Genomic DNA, 16,619 nt, shown 5'->3' on the forward strand with positions numbered 1-16,619 from the left:
GTTGCGGGAGGTGATCCTTCCCCTCTACTCAGCTCTGGAGAGCCCACACTTGGAGTCCTGTGTCCAGTTCTGGGCTCCTCAATACTGGATGAATGTACTGGAGGGAATCCAGAAAACGGCCACAAGAAGGATTAAGAGACTGGAACATCTCTCATAGGAGGAGAGGCTGGGAGAGCTGGGACTGTTCAGCCTGGAGAAGGCTACCATGGACCTCATGAATGTTCACAAATACTTGAAAAGAGAATGTAAAGGGAAAAGAGAGACAAACTCTTTTCCATGGTGCTCAGTGACAGAGGCAAAGGGTACAAACTGAAAGGCAGGAAGTTCCTTCTGAATGCAATAAAACACTTTTATATGGTGAGAGTGACTAAGGACTTGATTGAGCAGGATATCCAGAGAGCTTGTGGAGCCTCCATCCTTGGAGATAATTTAAATCCCCTGTGGACAACTGGGTCTGTGTGTCCCTGCCAGAGCAGGGTGGGTAGACAGGTTGATCTCCAGAGGTCTCTTCCTACCTCAACTATTCTGTAATTCTGCAAGTCCACATTGTAGCTTTCTCTTCAGCCCTGACTGTGGACTACAGTCCAGTCTTCTTTTGCTCCTGATTTGACTTCCTGAATATATCCTGGACATGGTTCACAGCTTACGTGGTTTGGGACTGTTGATGAACTCTGCATCCTACTCTGCTTGCTGTGTTGGACGCTGTGGGACTGTGCCCTTGTCAGTGAATGCACTGCGTGAGCTGTTGTCACCCTTGTTTCCTGGTTTACCTTCTCCACTGGCCCTTGCTACTCCTTGTCATGTTTCTCAGGAGTATATACACAACTAATAATACCTAGACATATTCATACAGTCTCTTGTCATAGTAGTTTCTGTGTGGAAGAAAAAGAAGCCAAATTTGCAGAATTATGAGGGAATAGAGTCCCTCAGGAAGACTCAGCAGGTATGCTGGAGAAGTGACTCAGTATGAGCTTCAAGCATGATCTGTGGCAGGAGTGATTTATGCAAGCCTTGGATGCAAAAGCAAACGAAACAGTGTAAGACAAGGGCGGTTGTTTTACCGTGCAAGAACACAGTACTCTATCTGTGATACTGTGACACTGTGACTAATGATTGGGAGCTGGAATCGTTGAGGTGCTCAAGCCTCATTATGGTGCTGGAGCATGTCCAAAGAAGAGCAATGAAGCTGGTGAAGGGTCAGGAGCAGAAGTCTTATGAGAAATGGCTGTGGGAAATGGAGTTGTTTAGTCTGGAGAAAAGGAGGCTGAGGAGAGACCTCATCGCTCTCTACGACTACCTGAAAGGAGGTTGTAGCAAGGTCAGTATAGGTCTGCTCTCCCAAGTAGCAAGCAATAGGACAAGAGAAAATAGCCTCAAGTTGCACCAGGGCCAGTTTAGATTGGAAATTAGAAAAGTTTTCTCCACTGAAAGGGTTACCAAGCATTGGAACAGATTGCCCAGTGAAGTGGTTGAGTCACCAATCCTGGAGGTATTTAAAAGACATGTAGATGTGATGCTTACGGACATGGTTTAATGGTGGATGTTGCAGTGTTAGGTTTACAGTGGGACTCAATGAACTTAAAGGTATTCTCCAACATAAATACTTCTATGATTCTATCAAACACCTCCTTACTGAAATAAGGCAGAATTACTCAAGACTTGAGATGCTAAATCACTGCAACAAATTACCAAGGAGGAGATTTCTTCACTTATTGAAGTCTTCCCATAATTACTTTCTGTATTTATTATCTCAATGCAAAGAAAAATTAGTTATATGAAATTTCTGGTGTGCAATATACATGATATCAAAATGATAATTTAATGGCCCCTTCTGGTCTTTTGATGGATACATGAGCTCATGAAAATGTAGTTTTAAAATTAGTTTCCAAACTGATTTTGTTATAGGCCTCGGCTTGTTGATGGCAGCTGCTGGCAGCCTGAGGTCTGCTTGTGGTTTACCTTTTCGAAGAAAAGAAGGCATTTACCCAGTTTATTCTCTTGCAAGACTGCACTGAATGGAGGCAATAAAGGAGAGATGCTCTTTCATACCACCTGTAGCTATTCTGTAATCTGGAGTGGCTGGGTCATCTTCCATACTGCAAAGACTCACCTAAATTATGTACCGGTCATTTTAAGCAACTAACATAGGTCATAATCAAAGATAGGTAGCTCTCTATATGTGTTCATTCTTCTTCTCAGGGGTGTTTCTGACTGGAGCAATTCCTTCTCGAGCAGATCCACCAGACTGGACAAACTCTATAACGGCAGTGGCAGCTACATTTCATAATAAATGAGTGGGGCAGGTGTGCTGCTGTGTGGAAACTTCCATACTTCCCAACTGGCAACATGCATGGTACTGCAGGCAATACCAAAAAAAGACTAGACCTCTAGCTTTTTCCTTCGGCCATAAATTTACAATTCTAAAAATCACAGAATCATTCCTCTACCTTCCAACCTCATTTTTCTTTTCTTCATTTAATCTAAGATTTGGCTCATATTCACCTATTCTGAATGGCTGTGGCACAAAAACTATTGGCAAGGTTAGGATGAAACATAGTAAGTTTATTTCTCTTAATGCCGACAAAATGTACCACTGTTTAGTGCTATGCAATAGGCATGGGTTGGTTAATGTCCTAAATATTCTAAGATGACTAGAAGTGAATCAGAAATTCTAAATATTTTATTTGATGTTGCTGAATCAAATAGCCCAATAGTTGGTGAGGCTGCTGCAGCTCCCTTTCCCTAGGTCCACCCACTCGCGAGGCTCAGCGTGTATTCCCAACAGGTGTACAAAGACATACACAATATACACACAGCCAGTCGCACAAATCAATACAGACAGAAACACACAAACAGGGATGCTACTAACAGATCCAGACACGTGAGCACCTCAGCTCCATACCAGTTCCTGGTACAGAACCCCTCAATATTCCTATAAGGATTGTCAGAGAATGTTCTTTAATGTGAGTTCCTTATGATACTACACATCACTGGATGTTGTGTTGTAGGACATTATTGCTATAAAAGACCAAATAAAAAACAACAACTCATACTACTTGAATGGAGAAGAAGCTAAAACTTTATTCTTAGTTCAAGGAGCTGGATCTCCAGCCTCTGAGCATTAAGAAGGTGTTAGTTTTAAAGATATTGTATGATTGATTTTATATGATACAGTACAATACGATATGGAAGTACAGGGAAGACCCAGCAGTGACTACAAGTAGAAAGAACAAGAAGGGGACAGAAAACCACCAAGATATTATATTCAGAGGTTCTTAGACAGAAGCATAGATTTTTTGCTGTGGAAGGGTAGAAATAATTTGTTGTGTTCATGCTGTTGTGATGAAGCAGGCTCGATTATTCTCTATACAACTTGTCACCAGCCTAATTAAAAACAAAATGGAATAAGCAAACAAACAAATTTAAAAAAGAAGGCAAAATGAACAAATATAATGATCTAGGAAATAATAGACCATATTTATCAGTGTCCGAACAGTTGTGTCTCCTCGTAGCATTAACAGAAAAGACCTTGTTGTATCTCCATGCTTTCTCCTCTTTTTTTGTACCAAGGAAGTGTACTTGTACAAATTATTTACTTACATTCTGAAATAATATCTTTACACAAAAATTTGTGTGTTATATGACAAATCTGGTGGCCTTCTGTAATGGAGTGACTGCATCAGTGAACAAGGGTACAGAAGTCATCTATCTGAATTTCTGAAAGGCCTTTGACACAACTAAATTGGAGAGATATGGGTTTGATGGATGGACTGTTACATGGGTAAGGAATTAGCTGGAAGGCTGTGCCCAAAGAGCTACAGTCAACATCTCAGTATCTAAGAGAAAACCAGTAACAAGTGGTTTCCCTCAATGGTCCACACTGGGACCATTACCCTTAAATACCTTAAATGATGTGTAATTGATAATGGGATTGAATGCACCATCACCAAGTTTGTAGATGACACAAAGCTGAGTGGTGCAGTAGATATGCTTGAGGGAAGGGATACTATCCAGAGGAACCTGGACAGGCTTGAGGAGTGGGCCCATGTGAACATCATAAAGTTCAACAAGCTCAAGTACAAACTCCTGTACCTGGGTTGGGGCAATCAGAAGGATCAGTACAGACTGGAGAATGAATGACTTGAGAGCAGCCATGTCGACAAGGACTTGGGGATACTGGTGGATGAAAAACTTTATGCCAGCCAGCCATGTGCCCTTGCAGCCCAGACCACCAATCATATCCTGGGTTGCAGGTCAAGAGAGATGATTGCGGCCCACTACTCTGCTCTTGTAAGACCCCTCTTGGAGTACTGCGTCCAATTCTGGGAGCTCTCAGTACAAGAAAGATGTGGACATGTTAGAGCAGGTCCTGAAACGGGCCACAAAAAATGATCAGAGGGATAGAACACCTCTCCTATGAGAAAAGGCTGAGAGAGTTGTGGAGACTTGTCTTCCTGGAGAAACCTGAAAAAGACAAGTCTCTGGGGAGGCCTTCTTGCAACCTTTCAATATACAAGAGGATTGATAAGAAAGATAGAAAGACTTTTTAGCAAAGCCTGTAGTGACATGACTAGGGGCAACAGTTTTAAACTTATACAGGGTAGCTTCAGATTAGATATAAGGAAGGAATTTTTTACTATGAGGGCGGTGAGACGATATAACAGGTTGCCCAGAGAAGTTGTGGATGCCTCATCACTGGAAGCATTCAAAGTCAGGTTCAACGGGCCTTTGAGCAACCTGACCTAGTAAAAGTTGTCACTGCTTATGGCAAGGGGGTTGGACCAATTGATCTTTAAAAGTCCTTTCTGAACTAAATCATTCTGTGACTTTATTATTTTGCTTCAGTAAAGTACAAACCTATTCCATCTAGTATCCTTGAAAAAGGGCATGAAAACATAATGGAGATTGTGCTCGTATTCACCCTCAACTCTACCAAGTAACTTTTCAAATACCTCTCCCCATCCTACTTTTTAAAGGAAAAAGTGCTGAAGCTTCCAGGTAATATCTTTCAGCCATATGAGAAACTAACTGATAAAAAGTATTTCTTGGTAGTTAGTTAAACTTCTCCCATTTATTCAGTTTTATCCCATGGTTCTTTGTAAATCTTTGTTCAGATTTATCCCATGTGTCTCATCTAATCCCCTGCTTATTACTGCAGGCATGAGTGTCTTTTCAATGCTTACAGGAAAGTAGTACATATCTGATATGTCTTTTCTTCACTTTCTGGAAAAGTTGTCCATCTTTTCATATGTGTTAAGAGTATTTTGAGAAGGAATTGCTCTGCTAGATAGTATTGATTTTGAGTTCTGGAAAAATAGTAATAGAAAACTCATCACTTGTGATTTTTCAAATTAGCCTGCACAAAGCCCAGCAGAGTATATGGAGAACAACCCCACAACTGATAATAGAGTTAGTCTATATCCACTGATCCACTTGCAAGTGGCACACTAACCTACCTTGGCTGTCCACACCAGACCGCTCACCAAAACTGCATAGAGCAAGGCTTTGCCACAGAGAATGAGGTATGTGAGCTTCAGAGAATTCCCGTATCGCAAGTAGGACTCTGCAAATCAAACATCCTTTGTGTATTGAATCACCATCATCATGAGAGACTAGATCTAATGTAGCTTTAATCAAATAAGAACTCTTGAAATCCTTAGCTAAGCGACACAAAGGAACTAGAGCCAAATGAATGGCTCTGTTGACACGAGAGCATTGTGATACAAAGAACCAAAAGAGAAGGCAAACCTAGGAAAGAAAGAGTTTTGCTTTATGCTAAGAAGTATGTCCTGACTGGGTATGTTTAATCGTGTTACCACACCTACTGAAAAACTAGGCTGTTTGTGTTAATCCCCTCTTACAAACTCTAAGTTGAATCATAAGATATTAATTTTTTTTTTACTTGTTATTGCCTTGTGAGTCCTGCTGATATATCAGGGAAGTTTTATATAGCCAACAATGACATGGTATCTAGAACTTTTGTCTTATAGATTTTTCACTCTTAAGGAATTGCAGTAGTATTGAGACAGCAGTCTGATCTTGCTTCAGCCTTAAGATTCCTGATGCATTAAAGCAGTTGGAGAAAAACAGGAGTGTGTAGACATATATATATAGAGGAAAGAAACAATTTTTAATATGGGCATCCTCACAATCTGGAGGGGAATGTGACTTCTAATGAGAAGTATTCTGAATTTGATACTAAGAAATATTCAGAATTCTGAATCTTTATGTCACTTGGCTAAGTATCATTTTTTCTTTCATGTCTGAGCAAGGAGCTTTCCAAAAGAAAGCAGAGTTAAGCACTGGAAAAAAAATTTTGAAAAGAGCAAATTACAGTCTATAGGAATACTCCACAATTTCTTCTGTTATTTCAAAAGGGAATCATAAAGAAGAGCTAAATCAAAAACACAGTTAAATACACCATACACATACAACCCTCCCAGAATCATGGGGGGGGGTTTTGTTTTTGAGGTTAGGTTTGTTTTGTTTTGTTTTTTGTGGGGATTTTGTTTGTTTATTTTTGGTGGTGGGTTTGTTTGTTTGTTTTTACTCTAACATACAAGCTACTTAGATGAGGAAGTACAAGTTATTCTTGTACTAGAAATCTCACACACCTTGTACTTAGTGTCAGTAAAAATGGAAGTAAAATACAAATAGACATTTGCTTGTGAGAAGACACACATACCTTCTGTGAGTGCACAACCTGAAAGACAAAGATGAACTGAAAGTCATATTTCTCTTCAATGCAAACAGAACATAAATTTTAGAACTTTCAGTTTAAAATATATTGCCTGATCCATTTTACTATACCATATATTCTATTATACTATACATCTTACTATACTACAGAGATTTGTTGGTGAAAATCTTAAGAAACCTTTGAAAAACCATAGATACATAATGATAATGTAGATACAGAGGCCTGGGAATATGAAGAGAAATATGCAAATACCTCCATATTACATATGTACTTGTGCCATAACAACACTTTGTATGGAAGTTGCATATAGATGTGTTTCACATCATAACCCACACCCTTTTGATTTGTCATTTCTACTTTGTATAGGATGGTGATAGACATTTTTCACTCACCAGCATCACCGTAGATTGCTTTGTGTATCGATTGTAGCTTTGCATTCTTAAAAAAATTGGCAACACACTCAAAACGATTCAAAGGGTTGAACCACTCCCTGGCTGAGATCCTCAGTCGGCTGGTCAGTGAGTAGGTACTCCCATTCCATGTGGAAAACTCATCTGTCCCCACCCCTTCTGTCCTCTTAGCACCATTCACCTTCCAGACCAGATTCAGGTGGTCAGGGTAGAAACCAGAGGCCAAGCATACTAGCGTGGCCTTGCTCTTCTGTCGGATCTCTTGCTTTGATGGGGAAAAGATGGCCACAACTGGAGGTATGTTTTCATCATGCTTTCCTGAAACAAAAGCGATATGGGCCAGAGCCTCCATTACTGTCTTCAATAAGAAAACCCTTAAAATTGTGTTGTGTTTCTTCTGTCTAACTCCTGATAGAGCGAGCCTTTTAACAACTGTCTATTACATTATCAGTATCTATTAGATAGGTAGATAGCAGAAAACTGAAAGCATTTGTCTTCATTCATTACACAGAAACATAAAACCTCTGGCTACAGAAACGCATGTGTTTGAATTTCTAGTATTGTCTCTGTCAGAAGAATAGGAAAGCTGAAAACAAGCTGAGCAAACAGGTGGGCAGAAAAGTACCCTGTAGTGCTCTAAAGCCTGTATTTGTAATATAGTACTAAGAGGTAAGTAAGAGTCTGTGTTATAAAGAACAAGCATCTTCAACTGACTGTTTTACATTCCTGGAGATGTAGTAAGACAGGAAGGTTATCACAGTGTTCAGAATTATACTGCCAGGTGATACTCTACTTGCCCCCCTCCTCCTATCTAAAAGGTGACTTGAAAGGAAGATGCTAATATTTTTCACTTTCTGAAATGAAGAACACTTAACATAGGTGATCTGAATCTGCTTGGGACAAATTTTGCTTTAGGTCTTAACTTGCCATTCTTTTTAAAACTGTGAAATATCTCTTTATGTTATTTAATATTTAGGTTATCCTAGGTAGGAGAAGCCCTCATTCTAGACTAAGCACCTTCCCCTAATGGTGCAAGATTCTATACACTTACAAACCAAAAGATGCCCCCTGTCCTAAAGTGTTTAATACCTAGATATAAGACTAAAGACAACAGACTTATACAGTCAATAAGGATATACAACGGAACAATGAGATGGTACTCAGAAGCTAGGCAGTGACACTAAACACCACCTTTTGTTTGTTTGTTTGTTTCCATACAGAATCATAGGACTGTTTTGGTTGGAAGAGACCTTTAAGATTGAATTGAAGTGTTAAATATACTATTACACTGCCTTTTTTACATCATCTAGCATTATAAACCCACAAGGTCTACAGCGTGCACATTGAACCAGAGATGCAGAGTGAACTATGGAGCTAAAGAGAAAACTTATCTTTTGATAAGAAGACATTATAAACTGTAATGTTCTTCCCGACTACTCCCTCCTTTCTAGAGCAGAGAGAATTAGCTGAATTAGCAGAAACTTATGTCTTATGTAGATCTTGACCCCTAAGCCCTAGACTTTACTTTCAACTGTTAACCTTAATCACAATTGTCAGAGCTTACTCTACAAAGATCCCTGCGGTGCTGCTGTGGAAATGTATGAGCTTGTACAGTCCTCAGAAGAGGTAACTAGATAGTAATGGGCATAACTCCCTAGAACGTTTGGCACTGCTCTGTTTTCGTCCCGGCGGCCATGAGGAGAGATGGATCACTTTTGCTGCTCCGTTCTAGTTCTTGGTTTTTTTTTCCTGTCCTAAAAGTATCTCTGACATAAGTTCATTAGCCCATAGCCTAAATGGCTAATGAGGGAAGACACAGAAACAGATCGGGAGGGCACAAAAGATAATGAGGGACATTTAACAGACTAAAACCAACAAACAAAAAATAAGACAAAGAGGAAGACAAGTTTAAAAAAGCAAACAGAAAGAATGATCAGACCACTGGAAAGACAAAGAAAGGCAGAAAATCAGCACTCTTGAAATGAAACAAGGAGACTGGTACAAGCAAGAACAAAGACAATCAGAAAATAAGTATTATCAAAAGCCCATTCTGTTCTGATCTTTCACAGTGTTCATGGCAGACACTGGCACAATGCTTAATCACTTCCATGCATAAAATCATGCATTCCTCATCACACATTTATAATTCACCTAGGAGAAAAAGTAACATAGTTCTTCCATTCTCACCATGGCAAGGTCATTTTCATGATTTGTTATCTTTCACTCCTACTCTCATTTTAAAATCATCTGCATATATGCTACATATCATTAATGCACAGAAAATGTTCAAGTGTCCTCCACGTTGAAAAATTTGGTTAATCACAGTTACTCACCTATAACTCTGAGCACAGTGCCAACTCCAAAGGTAAGCTGTGCATTTGAAAAGCACAGTTGTACACAATCGGACTATAAACTGCAATGTCATTGTGCTCTTCTTGACAGCCCCTTGGTTCCTTAAAGTGGCACTGCTTAAAGGAGCAGATACCAGTGTGTATTTCTACAGTTTGCCATCAGATGTGCCACTAGCAGGTGGAAAAAGCCAAAATGCCTTGATTTATGTGAAGTTAAATCCTTTCCCGGGAGGGAAGAAGGCGGAGAAAGCAAAGAGGGAAAAGAGATAGAATAGAGGAGAAAAGTGCACCAAGAAAAAAAACTCATAGTCCTTTTTGAGAATTAGAAGTTGTGAAAAGAACTGTTAGAGGAAGCCAGTGTCTCAGAGCAACTTTAGGCAGCCTGTCCAACACATATGGAGAGGGCAGCAAAGTACCCACAAGACTACTCTTTTCCTTGCCTGATTCAGCAGACACAAGAATCCAGATTCTGCCTCTGGAATGTTGTTTTTTATTATTACACAGATGATACAAAAACTTGCAGACTGAAGAAGGATCTTTCATTCCCAACCTCTATAATGTTTTCTTGGAGAATGGAAGGAAGCATAATTATTTCTTCCTTTCTCCCTTCATGAACTTCCCACTAAGGGAAGACAGAGGCAATGGACACAAGGATCTCAAAATTTGTGTCTGTAAATCCTATGCTTCCATGTTAGTGCACCTCATTTTAGTAAGCAACCAATAAAGCATTAATCCTGTCCTCATGGCTGTGTGGAAAATGATCATTATTCTGCTAATTAAAAATTCTCTTTTCCCCTAAACCAGTATCAGATATATCAGATATTTGAATTCCATCTTACCTAAGACTGTGAGTTTTGTCCCACTGCCAAAGTACAGTCTTTCATTATTCACACTGGTCTGCAGCTGCAGGAAAACCTCTACTCTCAGTTCTCTGAGCCAAACCTGTGGACTAACCCTCCCCTCATGCAGTACCAGCAGGAAAATAAACACAAAGTACATTAATTTATGGTGTCCCCCCCCCCAAAAAAAAAGAAAGGCCTATAAAGGAACACCACCACATCTGTGTGCCTAACCAGGTGAGATCAATCTCAGAAATACCTCTTCCAAAATATTTTTGCTTCAGGTTTAGGTGAATCAGTTGTTGCAGTTTTCACCATTTCTTTAGAGGACATTTATCTATTTATCTAGGTGTACTATTAGAAAGTATTTCCCATATGCAGACAGAATAATTTTGTTTGCTTATTTTCAACAGCCTCATTTCCTTAACTTCCTCATTTCCCTTCAGCATCAATAATATTCTTCTCTTGTAAAATAAATATATATATATATATATATATTTTTTTTTTTTAGAAAATAGCTTGTGGTATTATATATAACATGGGACCCTGGCTCACTCTGCCCACTGTAGCAGTTCCTAAACATCCCTTCATTTCTCCTTCCCTGGAAGGAAGTCTCTGCTGCTATTCTCTCTGTTCTCTTAGTTATGATTATTAAAACTAGTCACATAATTGACTATGGTCAATGAGGAATTAGTGTAGCCATTTTCATCAGCTCAGACACCTCACATTCAGACTGGATTTCAAAACTTGTTCTGATCATTGTGTTGTTCCAATGGAGATTGAATTTTATCACTCATAATAATTTTATTCTGCTGTGGAATGATGTAAAAAGTCTGAGGCATCAGTTCTTTTGACTCCAGAAGCAACACAATGAGAAGAAGAGATCACCATAATTTATAAGAGTCTTAGAAGCAGCCTTGTTTTCCCCTGGATTTGGGAAGAGTCCAAATAAAGAAGTATGGCCCAGGAACATTCTCTGAGAGCTACTTTTATTTGAAATTAACAACATATTCTGTTTCTGTGGCTTTTCAGCAGCCTTTTACCATCTGTTCTGAAAAAGAAAGACTGTTGTCCTAAAGGATCTTTTTATTATCACCCTGATGAGCCTGCTTTGTGGAAAGAAATTTGCTGTATGGTGGAGAGTTTTCTATAACAACAAGGAATTAAACAACTGCAGTGAGTTGTTGGTATTGCTTATGGTAAAGTTGAGTCGATTATGTTTTGTCAACTAAAAATGCTACTACACTTATTTGTCTTTCTCAGTTTACTCTGAAAATATCCAAAGAAATCTAAGTTTGTAGTGCTGATTATGTTTTCTAGACCTGTCCAAAATGTAACTGCAACTCAGTTCTTTCCAAACAGGCAGCCTTTCATCGACTTGTCTTTAATCACCTGTAGTCCCAGGAGAACTAGCATTATGGAGAACCTTTTGCACTTTTGGGGAATACTGCTTTCTGCAGATTTCAGTTTATTAAGACAATATACTTATGATGTACACATATTTTTTAACCAATTCCTCATCCTGATTCTTTCTATAGTCTGCTTTTTAATCACTCAAAAGGCTCTCATTCCATTCTCTAAAGTGAAATATGTGTCCATAACTAGATTACTAAATTCAGTCTATTCTCCAAAGTAGACTGGGTTATTAGCACATCAGGAGAACACCAGTTTAATAATGAAAGGGAGAAAGAGGTCAAAGTTAAGTTCTCTGAAGAGAGGACCTGGGTTTTGAAGTGATTCAAAAGAGAAAATAAAATTTTCTTACCCATTACTGTAAGTTTTGTGCCATCGCCGAAAATCATGTTATTGTTGATCACAGTCACAAAGTGTTGTATCATAAGCTAAGAAAAGGGATGCACTGCAGTTGACTTTAAGAAACAGAAGCTTAAGCAATGTTTATTGTATCTAGAATCCCAAAGATCTCTGTCTGAAGGGCTTTGGCAGAAAACAAGCATGAAATCCTGTAGTATAATCTGTAGTATTTATAAAAGCATTTCTCAGACTTTTTAATAGCTCTTTATATTGTCTGCATTTCACCTCAATTTATTTTACAACCTTTCACTTTTCTCCATGTTATCTCTTTGATATTACCTACTGTTCTCATTTTGCAGATGTAGAAACCATCCAGATGTATCCAAAGTCGTAGATGTTGTCATCGTCTGGAAATACAATTCCTCTACAACCTACAACTTGAGCTTCCTTACTGTCAGTCTGGTACTCTGGACACTGTGAAGCCTTCCTTTCTGTAACTTGTGGAGTTAATAATCCAATAATACTTGCACTGTGGTTGTCATAGTCACATGCCTTTTCATATAAGTGGCTCGTTTTTGTAGCACTGAACTAAATCCATTTGTTTCCTCTTCAATGGCAGGCCTGCCGTCTTGAATAGTCTTTCAGGATCCCATTCAGTTTTCTGATAGGTTAAAAGTAATCCACATAAGGAGAGTCCAGAAGGATCAGTTGCCTGGGGTGTCAAACCTCTGGTATCCGTTAAGACCTCCTGTGAAACAGGGTGGAAAAGGATTAGAGAAAATTTTTGCCCTCACAGGCATGAGTCAGTAGAACTATTTTGTGGTCTGTTGCAAACATTATTGCATCACAAAAAAATACTAATTCTCTCCTTCAAACACTCTGTTAGGTTTTAGGTGCATCTGCAGTCAGTCTGGTTTGCTTAGAATTATTTCAATGTCTCAGAATCTCTTGGCTTATTTTCCAGAGAGTCCAGATTCGGTTCTCAGATGATGACAGCATCTTAGGTCTGTCAAGAAAAAACAACACAGGACATGACCATTGTGCTGCAGAATTCTCTGTAGTTGTCTTAACACACTCTCCCACAAGGCTTATGCACAGATGTGTTTTTGTAAAGGCTTCCTGGGCAATGTATCATTGTGGACCCCCTGTCCCCACAACGATACAACCTTGTGCAAAAATAATCCCACCTGTGGCTCCTCCCTCCCATTTTAGTCACCCAGTCACTGTGAAAGATTGCCAAGGGAACCACAAGCCACATGCTTCCTCTTGCATTTCTGTTGCTCTGTGATAGTCTGATTATTTCTCAGGGTATCTCTTATCCCTGAATTTATAATCCCGACAATTTTTCCTATAGACTAAAAAATAATATATATTTTTTCTTTTACTAGCTGGTTCTAAAAGCAGTTATTTTTCACTTGGTAACATCATGACAGTGTTCATGCTGCTTCCAACTCTTTTCCTTCTGCCCCAGGATAATAAATGTAACTCGAGCCCACTGTAACTGGGTTGCATTGAGAACGATTTGCTTACTACAGATTGGTGTTTCTGTTTGTAGGCTGGCCTGATTGTGAATATCCTCCTTGGTCTGTACTGCACTTGTCACAGTTGCTCTGAAAGGGAGGGAAGTAAGATGTCGAACTCTCAAGTTTGTATTCCTCTGACTGCTCTGTTATGGGAAACAGAAGTAGAAGCTTCTCACAGGCGTTTGTGACCCTGACTATGAAAAGCCTTCATCTGTGCGTTCATTTTGGAGACCATCTGAAGGAGGTGGGAACTCACAGTGACAGGTAACAGGATGCTTTTATCTCTCTCTCTTACACATAACTAAATAGACACACAAAACTGTATTTTTTTGCCCCATAGATTTGTCCAAATGTGATATAATGCCCAAAGATCTTTGCCAGTGAGACTGTGTATACCAGCACACACTAAGGCAACAGTGGGAAAGACAGGCACATGAACAAAGAAGTTTAGATTTGGAGCACATAGATCCTGGCCTAATCTTCTCACATAAAAGGTAAACACATAGCAACATGACCAAGTAACTGCAGCAAACCTGTTGTTTATATTGCTCTTTAATAATTTCATTCTGTCTTGATATAAAAAATAGACTACAAGTACAGGGGACAATCCTTCAAAACAAGGTAATTCTACTAGAAAAATATTTTTTTTCTCTTGTTTCCAATATCACAGAAGAACCCATAATTTCTGACACAACCTGTTCATCTGGGAAAAGCTGTTAGCATCCCAGGGAAGGAAATGAGAAACATTTAGAACTAAGACTATGACTACAGAAGCCAAGATATTGGATAGGTGATCTCAGATGCCCCTACAATATCCTCTCTTCTACAAGAGCAAAAATAGGTGTTTAAGTCACTAATTATGGGAATGACTACGGACATTTGCCTTTGTTTAGACTGATTTTTTTAAAAAATACATTTAGAATTTTATTTGTCTTGCTCTGCCTATATAATAACACTACTAGCAGATATTATTTGCCTGCCTTGGTTTTAGTCTGCTCCTGATCCCAGCACCGCTTATTCAGGGTCTAAAACCATTCTACTAAAATTTATCTAAGATTGTTCTGTCTTCTTCTCAAGTCTACAGCTCCATTAGTGTCCTTACTGTCACTAACAGACTGTCTCCCATGTGACTTTCATTGAAAAATAAGAAAACCAACTCTGTATTAATTTTGAAGGAGTGTTTCTATGTGGTGCCAACATCTCCTCAGGGCATGTCCATAAGGCAATTTCCAAGACATACCAGTAGAGACCAGTCTTGTCCCTCTCTCATATTAATCTGTAACCTGTCAAAAGGAAACGTCTTTTAGGTCATGAATTCAAATGAGAGAGTGAGAGTGAGAGTGAGAGTGAGAGTGAGAGTGAGAGTGAGAGTGGGAGTGAGAGTGAGAGTGAGAGCAAGGGTGAGAGAAGAGAGGAAAGACAGTTTCTTGATTTTTTTTCCATGTCTGTTAAAGCAAAGATCATGTGCAGAAGCAAAGGAAAACAAAAAGATTTCTTCTTTACTGCCTATCAACAGGCAACATTCAGCCACCTCCTGGGAAGGCAGGCGTCAGTACATGTAGCAGTTGCTCTGGAATAGAAACACCTTAATAATGAATGCCCCTTCTCCTCCTCCTTTCTCTTAGCTTCTTATTGCTAAGCACAACATAATATATGGAATATGTCTTTGGTCAGATTGTGTCAGCTGTCCTGGCTATGTCCTCTCCCAGTCTCTTGCTCATCTGCAGCCTGTTGGCCTTTGGAGCAGAAGTGGGGTTGGAGAAGCAGCCTTGATATGTGGGAGCACTGATCAGCAGTAGCCAAAACACTTCTGATTTATCAACACCTTTCTAGCTACAAATACAAAGCACAGCACTATGGAGGATGCTATAGGGAAAGTTAACTCCATCCCAGCCAGAGCTTATACACATCCCTATGCAGATAGCAATGCTATGCCATCATAAGTATATTTCCCTTATTTCCTTCCCTCTGCTTGTCTTCTGTTCCAGCCTGTGTCTAGTCAAGCTGCTTCTTAGAGGCCTTTGATTTGCATCCAAATTTTCCATTAAAGAACAATATTGACTCCCAAACATTCATCTTCTGCACCCAATACTCAGATGCCTAGCACAAAATTATCTGTCATGTTATTTCTGATTTAAGTCAGTTCTTGTCTCACAGGAGGCCCAAGAAACAGCAGCTGTGGTGAGAAACACCTTCATTAATGATCTGGATGATGAGGCAGAGCATATACCCTCAGCAACTTTTCAGGCAACACCAAATTGAGAGGAGTGGCTGATACACCACAGGGTCATGCTGTCATCCAGAGCGACCTCAATACACTACAGAAATGGGTGAAGAATAACCCAACAATGGGCAATGCCAAGTCCTGCACCTAGGGAGGAATAATCTCATGAACCAATACATACTGGGGTTGACCCAGCTGGAAAGCAGCTTGGCAGGAAATGACCTAAGGTTGCTGGTAGACAGCAGCTTCGAACATGAACCAGCAATGTGCCCTTGCTGAAGAGAAGTCTAATGGTATAGAATCATAGAATCATTTTGGTTGGAAGAGACCCTCAGGATCATCAAGTCCAACGGTTAACCTATCTCTGGTGATAAGAGGAACAAAAATCTTTCAGAAACCCCTCAGCATAATATAGCAAGACTACACCTAATGTAGCAAGACTAGGCATAGTGTAACAGAAACCTAACAGAGAAACAATAGCTTTATAGAGACTGGACATAACGCAAAACAGGATGTCCTAGGCTTGCAAGCTGAAAAAGCTGAATGTTCCACTAAATGAAGAAAGAGCTACGTGACTTTTGGTGAGAAGCAGCACAAAATGACAATATGCCTGCTCAAGAAATTAGGTCAAGCTGACACCAGGGGGGCACCAGGCTGTGAATACCACTGGGGACTACAAGAGACCCCTGATGAAGACTCTCGAATACCAAAGATGGACTTCTGGCAAAGGGTGTGGTTATGTAAATAATTTATGTTTACTCCATTAACTAAGTGGTAGAAACAAATGAATATGCAATAGGTATATGTCATAAATACCAAG

The 16,619-nt window shown here is 39.5% G+C and overlaps 1 gene segment (V, D, J or C); it reads right to left on the reverse strand.

Annotated features, from left to right (window-relative positions):
- Positions 1-3,061: 3,061 nt before the first annotated feature.
- LOC136107982 (T-cell receptor beta-2 chain C region-like) overlaps positions 3,062-16,619 on the reverse strand; it is a 69,022-nt gene continuing 55,464 nt past the window's right edge. Inside the window, 5 exon segments of the C gene segment in view lie at positions 3,062-3,384; positions 5,457-5,563; positions 6,686-6,703; positions 7,093-7,428; positions 10,301-10,338. Coding sequence covers positions 3,358-3,384; positions 5,457-5,563; positions 6,686-6,703; positions 7,093-7,428; positions 10,301-10,338 — 526 coding nt within the window.

The sequence above is a fragment of the Patagioenas fasciata genome, chromosome 1 (genome assembly GCF_037038585.1).
Source record: "Patagioenas fasciata isolate bPatFas1 chromosome 1, bPatFas1.hap1, whole genome shotgun sequence".
Taxonomy (NCBI): Eukaryota; Metazoa; Chordata; class Aves; order Columbiformes; family Columbidae; genus Patagioenas; species Patagioenas fasciata.